The 13,296-nt window shown below is 38.3% G+C and overlaps 1 protein-coding gene across 1 annotated transcript; it reads right to left on the bottom strand.

The window, feature by feature from the left end:
• Positions 1-2,030: 2,030 nt before the first annotated feature.
• Positions 2,031-12,059, bottom strand: LOC141247337 (protein spinster homolog 1-like). Its single transcript, XM_073669208.1, has 13 exons — positions 11,946-12,059; positions 11,051-11,261; positions 10,799-10,864; positions 7,983-8,119; positions 6,589-6,740; positions 5,866-5,935; positions 5,140-5,282; positions 4,896-5,048; positions 3,693-3,882; positions 3,339-3,404; positions 3,050-3,148; positions 2,116-2,290; positions 2,031-2,071 (listed from the first exon to the last, which is right to left on the bottom strand). Exons 1-13 carry the CDS (start codon positions 12,057-12,059, stop codon positions 2,031-2,033), a joined length of 1,617 nt encoding a protein of 538 aa, XP_073525309.1.
• Positions 12,060-13,296: the final 1,237 nt, after the last annotated feature.

Below are 13,296 nucleotides of genomic sequence, written 5' to 3'. Positions count from 1 at the left end.
CATGCCGGCTTCAGCCCCACAGTCTTAGGCCAGTGCTCTATCCTTTTCTAGACCTATGTTTGGGCTCCACTTTGTCATGATCCAGAGATGTATACGCACACAGATATTCATACACTCACTGTGCAGATGCACAAGTATAATCACAGATAAGTCATCAGTAATAGATCAGTAGTGCTCCGACTATTGGCACTCCTTCTAATCACCTGTTCGAGGAGATTTATACTGCTGCATTGTTCACTTCAATGGTACAACTTTGCAATATCTTTAAACAGCCACTAAAAGAAAATATGATGCAGGCGAGTACGAACCCACCTGCAAGCTAATATAAACACGAAAGACTCCGCTCTTTGGGTTTGTCTGGTCTACCTCTTTGTGCGTGTGCTGTTGTTACTCTTAGATGCTTCCACTTCACAATGACAGCACTTACACTTCTCCAATGCAGATCCAGCAGATAATACATTTCACAATGTAAATGCAGTATGCTTATCGAGACCCACTGAGCTATTTAGTTTGAGCCATACTATTACCAATGTATATCGATAAAGTTTGCATGGTTGTATTCTTGATTGTATGATCCTAAAAAGCATATTGCAGGCTATTGTTCCCATCTGTAAGCCAGGATGTACTTATCCTGTCAAGTACCATTAATAAAATGTATGTCGGAAAACTGGGAATTCTCACTCAGATTTATGATTGATTACTTCTATAATTCCTATAATAGAGGCTGCCCTGTGAAGATATGTACAGAAGCTCATGTATACTGCTATTTCATTATAGACTATTAACTTCATTCAAGGTGTCAAATATTCAATTTTTATTAATTCATTCCCTATCAGTATGTCTTTGGAGTGTGGGAGGAAACCGGAGTACCCGGAGGAAACCCACGCAAACACGGGGAGAACATACAAACTCCATGCAGATGTTGTTATTGGTTATTTGAACCTCAGCACTGCAACATAACAGTGCTAACAACTGTGCTACCGTGCTGCCCAAAAGTCTTCAGTGTGGCCCCAATGATGATAGGCCATGTGACGTAGAGATAGGTTGATCCTTGAATACGTCTAACTGCATAAAGTATTTAAATGTCATGTCCAGTAGCGAGAACAGAAACCGAGCCCGGAATCTGTCTCTTGATGCAGTAGGAAACTCACTCTTTGAGTGGGTACATCTGACTGTGGAAAGTTCAGTATATGTCATATCCAGTAGTGAGAACAGAAACCGAGCCCGGAATCTGTCCCTTTTTTCCTGAAGCGCAGGTCATGTGATCATAACATGGAGGCCATTTCATGTCTCAAATGCAAATCTCTGCGGGAAGCAGCTGCAATGGTGGAACTAGTCTGGGGTAATGAGAAAGAAAAGTAAAAAGAGGTAGAGTGTTATTTACAGCAGGAGTGAGAGGTGCAAAGCATGCAACATATTTACTTATCTTCACAACTCAATCATATGGCTACAAGAAGATTCCACCAAAAATTACCCAGAACCTTTTTTTCGTTTCAGTGTTTTTTTTTAAATACAATTGATACATTCCTGAACACCGTCCTCACAACCAGTAGGGAAGTATGTGACTTTTGGCTAAAAGTAGGTATAGTATTGTCATAATGATGTCCTAATAGCGTCTATTGTGTTTATCAGTTTCTAGCTAATAACAGGTTATGTAGATGTGAAGATGCTGGGTTTTACATTTGCAGATAATAGAGCTAATGCTAATCCAAGGTGGGGCTTTATTTTAATTCTGGAAAAAAAGAAAATAGAGGCAATCCGGCACCATTTATTACTGTCCTTGACTTCCGGACCGCTCACTGTAACCATCCGACACACAGGAACCATACAAAAAAATCCATTAATAGCAAAGATTGAAAGGTGGCACTCACCGTCCCGTAAAAAAAGTTTTATTCAAACTAAATTAGTAACATGGATGCAGAAGGATCTGAGAAACATGGAGGATGACTGCCGTTTCACATCAAACTACGCTTCAACGGGTCCTAGTACGGTTGAATTTAGTTTGAATAAAACATTTTTTTACAGGATGGTTAGTGGCACCTTTCAATCTCCTCTATTATTTTTTTTAATTCTGCAAGATACATGAGAGGATAATGAACATATTTCTATACGCACCTTCAGACTCCATCTCTGCTTGCTTACGATCATTTTCAAAAAAGAGGGCAGTTGCGAAAAAGAAACCTCCTCCAATCACCACCACAAATGGACAAGTCACCATAAGGGTGTACTGGAGACTGTGGAACTGCCATAGAGCAGATTTTGCTTTTCCTTTTTTGATGAAGTCAGATATCTGTAGATATGAAGAGATTAATAGTTATGCATGGGATGGATAATAACTTTCATACATATAAATACATGCACACATTTACCCGGACAGCAGCCACTGGATACTTGTTAGGAGATGTGGTGGCTAGAAAGGTCATGGAAGGATAAGGTGCCTCACTATGGATAGTGGAGGAGCTCCCATCCGCCAGACCACAAACACTGGCTCCAATTCACTCAGCCTCAGTGCTGCAAGTTGTCAGGAGACAGGATTCATGTGGCCTCCTCCTACAGCAGATAATCTGACATAGCGCCAGGTCATCTTGTCTTTGGAGGTCTCTTGTCATGACCACAAGATTAGAATAGTTTGCTTGTATATACAGTAGGTTCTATTTGTTTTCTGTCGGGGTACTGGATTTGTACTGGATTTGTACTGATTCTGCATATTTCTACTGATTGTATGCAGCCTACAGATGTAGCAATAGTCAAACGACCATTTATTACCCAATGAACATTGATGTACAGGAAGCAAAGTTCCATGCGTTCATTTTGCTTAATGCAGCCACCCCAATACAAAGAAAATCAGTGTCTGTTTTACAGTAATTGCAGAAGCACTATGCACACCTGTGAAAGATAATTTTACACCTGCTACATCTATATATTCTGGGTGCTGTATGCAGACATGGAGGCCACAACAAATAATACTGCTTTACACAAGGTCCTGTATCAATAAGACCTCATGCTAAAATGTTCATAAGCCATTCCGGAAGCAATAACATCTACTTACCACTCCGATGAGATAGGGGCTCTCAACTTCTTCCAGCAGGACAGGCACCATATTCGCTATGGCCTGTGCTGTAGAACGTCTTGTGGGAGACACCACATACTGAAACAACAGGATATTCTGAGTAAGTAGAGCAAAGTCACAAAACCCAACAAAACAAGAGAACTTGGACAAAGTGACCAGATTTAAAAATGAAAATCTTTGAGACATAAGTAAACAGCTCAGTCCGCAAGGATAGGCCTTTACTAATATAATTTCAGCTATGATAAGTCTAGCATTTTTCTTTACTCACCAGGTGGATGTCAGCCGCAATGGAGAAGTTCATGGAAAGTAATATCTCTACGATGACTATAAAGACCTGCAGAAAGATAAAAACATTATATATCTGTCTGTCTCTATATATGCATATCTATATATACCTTTGTGTATTGAAAGCTTCTCCATACTGGGATATGAGATACGCTATGTGCTCAATACTATAATAACATTAATTCTTTTGCTTTTTAATCTATTTATTCACTCTAATTTCCAAACATTTAAAGACCGTCCCCACCATATACCGTAACAATGATATCTAGAGCTCAATACATCAGATTTAAAATAGACCCAGTAAATGGATTACAGCAATCTGTAAATCAGGACTTACATAAGTGGCCACAAGATTGAAATCTGCAATAAACAGCGCCAGAAACAAGAAAATGGCGGAGATCAGCAAGCCAACTCCACAAACGATTGGGTCCGCACAAGGGTTATATTTCTTGTATCTGTTAGCTATCTCCACTCCTGCTACAATTCCAAAGGCGCTGGAGAAGACTGTAAGTATGCCGGAAATCAGGCTGCAAGGAAATGTGATACAGAGATTAGTAAAGGAACTCCAAGTAATGCAATATAAATGATGGAATGCTCCAACTAATGTATCTTCTTCAGAGAATTGGTGTTTGAACGTTCTCCACTGGTACAATGCCATATTTGTACTAATTATCTCTAGATTAGCCTTCAAGGTTCCAACTTTAAGAGAAGTCATTGTGATAATCTGCGGCACATACCTAAAACTAACTTTTTAACATTTTAATGGCATGAGATGTGTTGAATGTTTAGTTGAGATATATTTGCCAACTCTAGCAGAGACTTTTTGAAAAAGGTAAGTCCTTGTGAATGAGTTGACAAATCTCCAGGGCTTAGTATAAGTCTTCCAAAACCTCCCACAAAGTTGATTTTTAAGTGACTTAAAGCTTCAGAGGCTTCAGAGGCAGCCAAATGCAATTCCAAGGAGGGTGAGGAAGGTGTCAATGGATTGAGGGAAGTGGTCTAAAATGGAGGCATGGCTATATGAGAAAAATTTCTGTGGCACACTCTGAGCCGTGATTGCCCCTCTGGAGTGCCGATTCTGAAAAGATGGCAAGTATGAATTGAAATTTGTTATAACATGGTAAGTAAGAAATTGGAGAAAAATTTACTATGACAGGAGTTCTTTACACCTATCTTTATAAGAAATCTGTTGAAATAAGTTATGCCGAATTTATTAAGATGCAAACTCCTTGTTAAAAGTTTGCCATATGTATGGCAGTTAGTGTGCCAGAAAATCAAATATGCGCCAGCCAAGTTCTGGTGTAAATTATAGTAAATTTGTTACGTCATGGGCATCCATGCCCCCTTGCTTTGTGTGTATTTTTGGAAGCTACTCATGGCAGAAAAAGAGAAAAAGTTGACAATTATTGAGCAAATATGACATCCACCATAATATGTGACTTTTTGTTAACACCAGGAAACTGGTCTGGCATAGAGAAAATATTATATCACCAACACCCCTCTCCAGTGAAAGTAAAATTAAGGTTTGATAAACTTGTACCTGTCATGATAGTTGCACACTTCAGTCTGACATGGCACCTTTTGTTGGATGACAATCCGTGTTTGTATCAGGAAAGAAGGAGCCCAGAACTCAATGGCACTAGCTACAAATTTTACACTCATAGTCCCAAGAGTAGAAAGTATAAAACTTTTGCTGCAGAGAATGAAAAAGGAAGAAACATGTCAATAACACAGAAGTCTGAGGGTAAATCAGCAAAAACACTCACTACACAGAAAACACTCACTTATTTAACAGCTGTTTCAAATCCATCATCCAACTATTACAGTTTGGTAATTCACTATTGTTCCAGTCAAAAGCTTCTCTGGGAGGTTCCTTGACAAAGCTGATAGTTAGCAGGACTGCTATAAGGCCCAGACCAGGGGTAACCTGTGTCACAGAAGAGAGACATAAGAGGCATTATATGTTATATACAGTGGTATCACCACATAAAGAAAGTGACCACAGTCTAGTTTAAAGGGAACTTGTGTTGAAAATGGTATCTGATCTCCATGCAGGATGTTATAGAGCAGGAGGAGCTGAGCAGATTGATATACATTCTTGTTAAAAAAGTTTCAGTAAAACTCGCATTATATTTATTGAGATCCATATTAGTATGTATATAAGTCCAGTGGGCGGTCCTAATCAGTGATTGATAATCTTGCCCGTATAACTGTGCATGCACAGATAGCTGTGAGTCACGTAGTAGGACCGCCACTGGACTCCTTACATACAACCACCAGGAATTTCAAAGAATAAAATGCAAGTTATACTGAATCTTTCCTAACATACATTTATATCATTCTGCTCAGCTTCTCCGCTATACTGTGCTGTCCGCAGATTAGACTGCATGTACAATGTAAGGTTACCTTTAGTAAACTGTGGATACGGAAGTAGTTCCATTAAGACTGTATAGGGATTATCTTTAAAATTTAGAGATTATCCACAAGAATCCCCCAGGTTTAATACTTACCCGAAAGGCCCAGTGCCAGTCACCACCTGCTGCGCTTGTCACTTTAGACCCAATAGTGTATCCAAGGCCACTGTTATACAAACAAGAAACAAATTGGTCATCATTTCAGAACATTATATCTATATAGTACTGTGAAAAAGTCAGGTGGGGTAGTAGAAAAACAGCTGCGAAATAAGAATGCTGTACAAGAAATAGAAGTGTAAACCCACTCTCTTCCAATCTAGGAGATTTCAGGTGAACTTCCTGCAGCATGTGTAGGTTGTTTGTAAAATCCCATCCATATCCATTGTACATTTGCAATTAATTGATGGTGCTGAATCCTTATGGGAAATCCACAGCAAATCAATCCACCATGTCTAAACTTACTGTTAGGGTATGTTCCCACAACGTCTTTGTACCACTGGCAGAGTTACTAGGCGAGGCCACTTCCTGAAGAGGCTTCATTAGTGGTTCTTGCCCTCTTTATTTGTGGTTGCTCTACCACCAGAGTTTTTTCTTTTTATTTTACACTATAGTGGCAAAATCACACAATGACTATGTTACTTCATAGTTTCCAAACCAGAAGTTACAGAACACTGAATATGTGCACAGCAATGTTGTTTTCACATTGCTGTGCACTATCTTCATTTTTAGCAGCGGTTTTGAGAATCTTTTTCATGTGGATTTCAGGAGGAATCTGCCTGATGAAGAAGCCATTAGCACATGTTCAGGTAACACACTTACCAGCCAAGAGGTGCAGTGAAGTAATAGATGGAAAGCATGCGGCTGCGCTGTTCTGCCACAAACAGGTCAGCAATGATTGAAGGGGCAATTGTGGAAAAGCTTGCCTCCACGGTTCCAATCAGCCCTTTTATTCCCAGAAAAAGTGGAAAATTCTGTGAAAACATAAAAAAATATTCAGTTAATCTTTCAGGAACTTTTCTTAACAACTGCCTACTTGGTTCTGAAGAGGTATGGGAGTAGGTGTTTGAGGAACGTGTTGAAAAAGACATTAAATCCACAAGTCATCATTTAAAATGTAACGGTCATTTTAACTTTTGTTTCATAAATTAAAATTATAAGACCAGCTAAATGTGGCCACCAATGGTGACAGTCACAGTTCTCTCTAGTAGAATTAATGTATATAACAAGCAATGAGAGTTCCAATAAAACGTAACCTTTAATTCAAAATGATAAAGAGTCGTGTTCAAGAACACACAAGTATATATAGACAAAAAGGTGTTAAAAGGAATTAATGCTGATGAGCATACATTCTGGACCATACAGGATAATAACAATAAAGTATCCACAGCGACAACAGTGCATGTTAAAAAGCCGGAAAGGTCTCACCCGTCTCCGCAGTAATATTGATCAAACAAGTGCACTGCCACTACATTTAAGTGTATGGGAAGCATAGACAAATTCTTGAGATATGAGAACTTGGGACCTCTTTTTTATTGATTGGGTGCAGAGGGGTAACTGTGATGCAAGACCCAAAAATTATGCATTGAATAGCAGATAAATGATTTTTGGTGGGATAACCCCTCTAAGGCCACTTTCACGCATCAGTATTTTGGTCAGTATTTTGCATCAGTACTTGTAAAAAAAAGTCAGGAACAGAACATAAAGTCAGAAAAAGTATAACAGATAGATTTGTAACTTTTTCCCAGTTTGTCGCGCTCCTGGTTTTAGGTTACAAAATACTGATCTGAATACTGACAAGTGAGAGGCCTACAGAAGATTTCCCATTCAGTAGTGTGAGGGCGCCATGTGTCCACCCTTACAAGAGCCATAACAGTGGCCATATTAGTTGAACTAAGTTTTCTGAGAAAAACAATAGCAACAAAGGGCAGAGAAATAGCAATATGGCTTTGTTCACATCACTGTCACAGTTTTCATTGTAAACGGAAATCTGTCTCATGATGAACTAGGCGAGGTCTACCACATTACTTATGATATACAATATTCACTTGGCTGTAAGAAATACTATTTTTCCCTCCAAAAAACCCTGAAACCGGCTCTAAAAGGATGTGACCTCAGCTTTAAAATAATAGATTTACTATGTTAGTGTTGCATCTGGAGAAAAAACATCTACGAAGATTATAAGCTTCTACCGAATCAGCTTATGTTCTACTTACCTCGTTGGGAATGAAGGAAATGCAGAGGTTCACGACTGTCCAGAAGGACATCCCTGCACACATTATGTTCTTCCTGTTACAGCGGTCACCCAGGTATCCAAAGACTTGATGAGCCAGTACATAGCTGATGATGGAAACTGAAGGGACGAGGGGAAAAAAGATGTCTTTGTAACAAATTATCACTTAACCCCTTATCACTTAACATAGACGTATCAGGGCTTTTTTTTTCAAGACAAGTTGTCTTTTTGAATAACACCATTAAATTTACCACATAGTGTGCTTAAAAAAGGATAAAAATCCAACTGCGGTAAAATTGTAAAAAACGCAATTCTGACATTGTTTTTTGGGAATTGTTTTTTCGGCTACAATGATCTGGCATCATGATTCTTCTTGTCACTACGATTATGGCAACGTCCAGTTTTTGTAATAGTTTAAGTGGTGAAAAAATATGGACATTTTTTGTTTTAAATTTTTTGATTGTTTTGCCATTTTCCGAGACCAGTAACATTTTCATTTTTCGGTTGATGGAACTGTGCAGTGTTCATATTTTGTGGGGGAAAACATCATTTTTATTGATATCATATTGGGATAGATATGACATTTTGATCGCTTCTTACAGCATTTTTGGATTTTTTTTTTTCTGTATATAGTGTTTACTGATCGGGTTATTTATTTTATATTTTGATAGATCAAACCTTTATGGATGTGTGATATCACATATTTGCATTTTTATTTAACAAAAATGTATTTTTAATGGGGGGAAAGAGGGAGTAATTCGAACTTTTGTTTCTTTTTTCGTATAGTTTAAAACTTTTTATTTTTACTGTATTTGTTAGTCCCCTTAGATAACTAGAACCTGCAATCATCAGATCACTTGTACTATACTACAGTATAAAAAGCTGACCTTTTTTGCTGTATACAGGAAAATAAAAGTTCTCCTTTGAAGTCCAGCTCCCTGCTGACATTAAGGTCTATAACAGATCCCCACCCCCTGACTGTCTTACCAACCCATAGGCTTGTTCACAGGACAGCGTATGGGCGTATAGAATGATGCATCACCATGCCATTCCGTTGTTAATGCCGCTGTCAGAAAATGACACAGGTATTTAACAGGTTAACAGCTGAGGGCGGACTCGTCTCCAATCACAGCTGTTAGGGCTCATACACATCTGTGTATAAATTGGACTAGTGCAATCCGATAGAAAATCGCACTCTGACTAATGTCATTCACTGATTCTGTGCTCATCTGTGATTTGTTTTTCTCAGCTCAGATCAGACTGAGAAAAAAATTGCAGCATGCTGCGAGTGCGGAAAAGAAAAAATCACACAGCAAACAAACCAGGCGCGTGCTTTCTGATTTCTACGCACCCAACTCATAGGCAACCTGGCATTTTATCAACCGAGTACAGTAAATATACAGCGTGAACCATCAGAATAGATAGATACAAAGATGTCAGTGAGCTATATAATTAGTGCAGTGCGTCTGTAGATTACTGTCCATGTATTTAGCTAATAAATATAAAACTAAATGAAAAAAATGGCATGGTGTCCCCCTTATTTTTTATACCCAGCTGAGAGAAAGCAGACAGTCGGGGGCTGGGGTTATTATTCTTGGAAGAGGCCAATATCCATGAAGCTTCCCAGCCTTTTAATATCAGCTGCCTACATAGTCCATATTGGTTATTAAAAAGGGGGGACCCCACAAAAAATTATGTGGGGTCCCCCCTATTCTTAATAACCAGCTACTAATATCAGCCCACAGCTGTCTGCTTAGCCTTTGTAGGTTATTAAAAATAAGGGGGACCCAATGTAATTTTTTTTTCGCATCTTCCTTTTTAATAACCAGTAAAGGCTACGTAGACAGCTGTCAGTTGATATTAATAGTCTCGGAAGATCCATGTTTATTGCCCCCTTCCCACAATAATAACACTAGCCTGCAGCTGTGTGCTTTCCCACAGCTGGTTAGTAAAAATAAGAGTGATCCTATGCCATTTTTTTTTTTAAATAATTATTCATTTAATAAGATTAAAAAGGCTAAACACCCTTTAGTTCCACATGAAAGGCACTAAAGGGTGGAAGTTTATTATATATAGGGGTCTTGTGACATTGAATATCTACAGGACATCTATCCTATTTATTCTATCTGTTCTATCTATATATATCTGTATATAAGATTGTTTTATTACTTAGAAAACTAGCTTTAAATGACAGACAGTAACTGTATGTAAAAGCTGATGTTAAAAATGCATTGCATACGGATGTCATAAAGGGGCTACTTGATAAAAATCTCATTGTACTCGCATGACACTCGTCCTACTTTCCTGGAACAACTTTGGAGCAATTTTATTTACGCTGATGCGTGCGAGCCCTTAGGCTACGGTCACACTATCAGTATTTGGTCAGTATTTCACATCAGTATTTGTAATCCAAAACCTGGATTGGGTCAAAAATGCAGAAGTGGTGACGCGTTCCTATTATACTTTTTGTCTGATTGTTCCCTCCTGGTTTTGGCTTACAAATACTGATGTAAAATACTGACCAGATACTGATAGTGTGACCGTAGCCTTTAGAGGCACGCTCTGTGTGTCACAGCTATTATCTGCCGGGAATATCCTGCTCTATACACCCGCTTTCATCTTGCTCCATACATGTACGGCGGATGTCAGTAATAGGTTAAAGGGTCATGAGATCTTCCAAAGTGGATCATTTTGACACTGAGATGTTATCAAATTTGAGTCAGGGATTTGATATCAGTCCTCCTTCTAATGGCATCTTTCATGGTGACTTACAGAATATAATTTGATATTGACATTTACCTATGTTCTGCCATCCAAGTCCACTGTCCTCTATTATAAAGGTGCTTTGCAGATATGGCCTCACCCCTACAAGAACAAGAGAAGAGCACAAATGATCATTTGTAATTAGAGAACTGTAGTACTTTTTTTAATAGGCTTCTCATATGCCCTGAAGAGTCAGACAGTCGTGGTGCTATTATAGACACCTTCACAGCTACAGGCTTAAAAAATCTTCCCCCCAGACGTAAAACCTTTTACCCCTCCTTCACGTACCTTTGTCAATAAAGGAATTCATGTAGATTACTAGATTTGTGTAGGACAGAATCAATATAGTAATGATGGAGCGTACATAAGAAATTACACTCCGGCCATTTGTGTCCTGCCTATCAAGTCTAGCTTTTTCCTCATCCTCATCATCAAACATCTGTATGATAGTATGAGCGCATTTCTGGAGAGATGCCATGTTAACAGAGCCCTGTAAACACTGGAGATAGACACAGAAAACGGAAAAAACATTTAATTACTCTCATCATCATCAATTATATAAAGTACAGAAAGTCTGATAGTCCAGTAATAGAAGATAACCTGGACTGGCCTACAAAAGCTGGTGCCATGTAATAATGTTATACTGCGCTATTTTCCTAAAGACCTTGGGGTAACAATTGTTTAATATTTATCTCATAAATCAATAATGCACATGATTTGTAATATATCTTATCACATAAATCAGTCTCTTTCTCCTCCTGGACTGATCTTTCATTAAAAAAAAATGTAATTCACCAGTAAAATCTGTATTCAGTGAAGACAGATTTTCCCATTACTGAGAAAGGAAATGGCAGATACTACAGATAAGATACTATGTAAATGAGATGAATTAGAACAGAAGAGCTGGAGACAGATATCCTCCTTCTCCTCCTTCTTCTCTACATAGAATCTTATCATTGGCAGCTGCCATCTCCTATCTCAGTAATGGGAAAATCTGTTTTCACTGAATACGGATTTTACCAGTGAATTGAGAATTTTGAAAATGAAAGATCAGCCCAAGAGGAGAAAGAGACCAATATCTTTTATAAGATATATTACAAATTTTCTTAATTTTATGCGCACTATTGATTTATGAGATAAAAATTAAAATAATAACTACACTTTGAGCGATTGTTAATCTTACCTCTATTACCAAGAGGTAATACCAAGGCAAAGGGGATGACTTCCCGAAAATCAAGGCTTTAATTTGACCGTGAGTGGAGCAGTGGTCGATTATGTGCTTTGCAGCTCCACTCATTCTAATGGGAGACGAAGACCAGCCGACCATTAATTCCATTAATGCCAGATTACTATAATGTGACTATACTGTACTGTGTATGGATAATTCCAGGCCTGGTAATCCAGAATGGGTTATCTGTCTATAATAACCTGCAGGTCGTGTCTCAATGTCGGAAGTCCACTCTGACAGAATAGTGAAAATGTGCACCCAATCAGCAGCCACTGATTGGCTGCAGCAGTTACATGACATAATACTGTCCCATGACTACTGGGAGACACAGTGCCAACATTATAGGAACGGAACCAGTCCAAGAGCTGTTGAGTGTTTTACTTGTATATTGTGCACTCAAGCTGTTAAGAGGGGTTGTCCAGTTATAGACAACCCATTTAGTCACTAGAAAAAGGTTAGACTTACCTTGTTCTCTCCACAAGAGGGCGCTGACAATTCCAATCACTTTTTAAAACTCTCTATACTGTAGTAAGTTTTGCAACACAAGTTGTGAGTGCAACACACAAGAGAAAGTGACTGGGACCAAGGCTTCTCCCATTGTTATAAGCGGGGGCTGATTGTGACATCATCACCTGTCACTCAGGGTTCTAAGCCATCGTGATGTATTTCATAATTAATATTGGGCTGCTATTTAATATAAACTAATTGGTAATGATGACCACCTCCATAGGCTTGGTTCATACTAGCGCTTGTTTGTGATTTAAAAATATGTCAAAAAATATATATAAACAGCAATACAGTAAAAGCAAAAAACAGACATAACACAGACACAGGCGACAAAGAAAGTTGGTGAGTGACAAACACATTCTCAATCTTCTATGGGATTTATTCACTCACCAACTTTCTTTGTCGCCTGTGTTGTGTCTGTTTTTTGCTTTTACTGTATTGCTGTTTATATATATTTTGACTGACTCAATAAAATTGATATTTTTATTAAAAACATTGTTGTACGTTGTTCCTGGCACATCCCCCTTTTTACTCTTTGGTTACATATTGGCTTTTGTGCCTTATGGGGACTCTAATTAATCTAAAAATTTGGGTTGAATTGAGATTTATCTGACGGCTTACTAAAAGAAGCAAAAACAAATGCAAATGTATTTATATGTAAAGGTTTCTGCGTAAATCCCTTTGCCGTTGGCTTATCCACTTATTCTATTTCCATTTTTTTCTCTTGGAAAGAGTGCAGTAAGTCGTGCTATTGTTCATTTGAAAATAAATAACTAAAAAATGAACAGGGCAGAAAGAA

Source organism: Phyllobates terribilis, unplaced genomic scaffold (assembly GCF_046119375.1).
Source record: "Phyllobates terribilis strain yellow unplaced genomic scaffold, ASM4611937v1 Scaffold_2__4_contigs__length_985480577, whole genome shotgun sequence".
Classification (NCBI taxonomy): domain Eukaryota; kingdom Metazoa; phylum Chordata; class Amphibia; order Anura; family Dendrobatidae; genus Phyllobates; species Phyllobates terribilis.
Note: the sequence above shows the minus strand (reverse complement) of the source record. Positions and strands in the feature narration are given on the sequence as shown.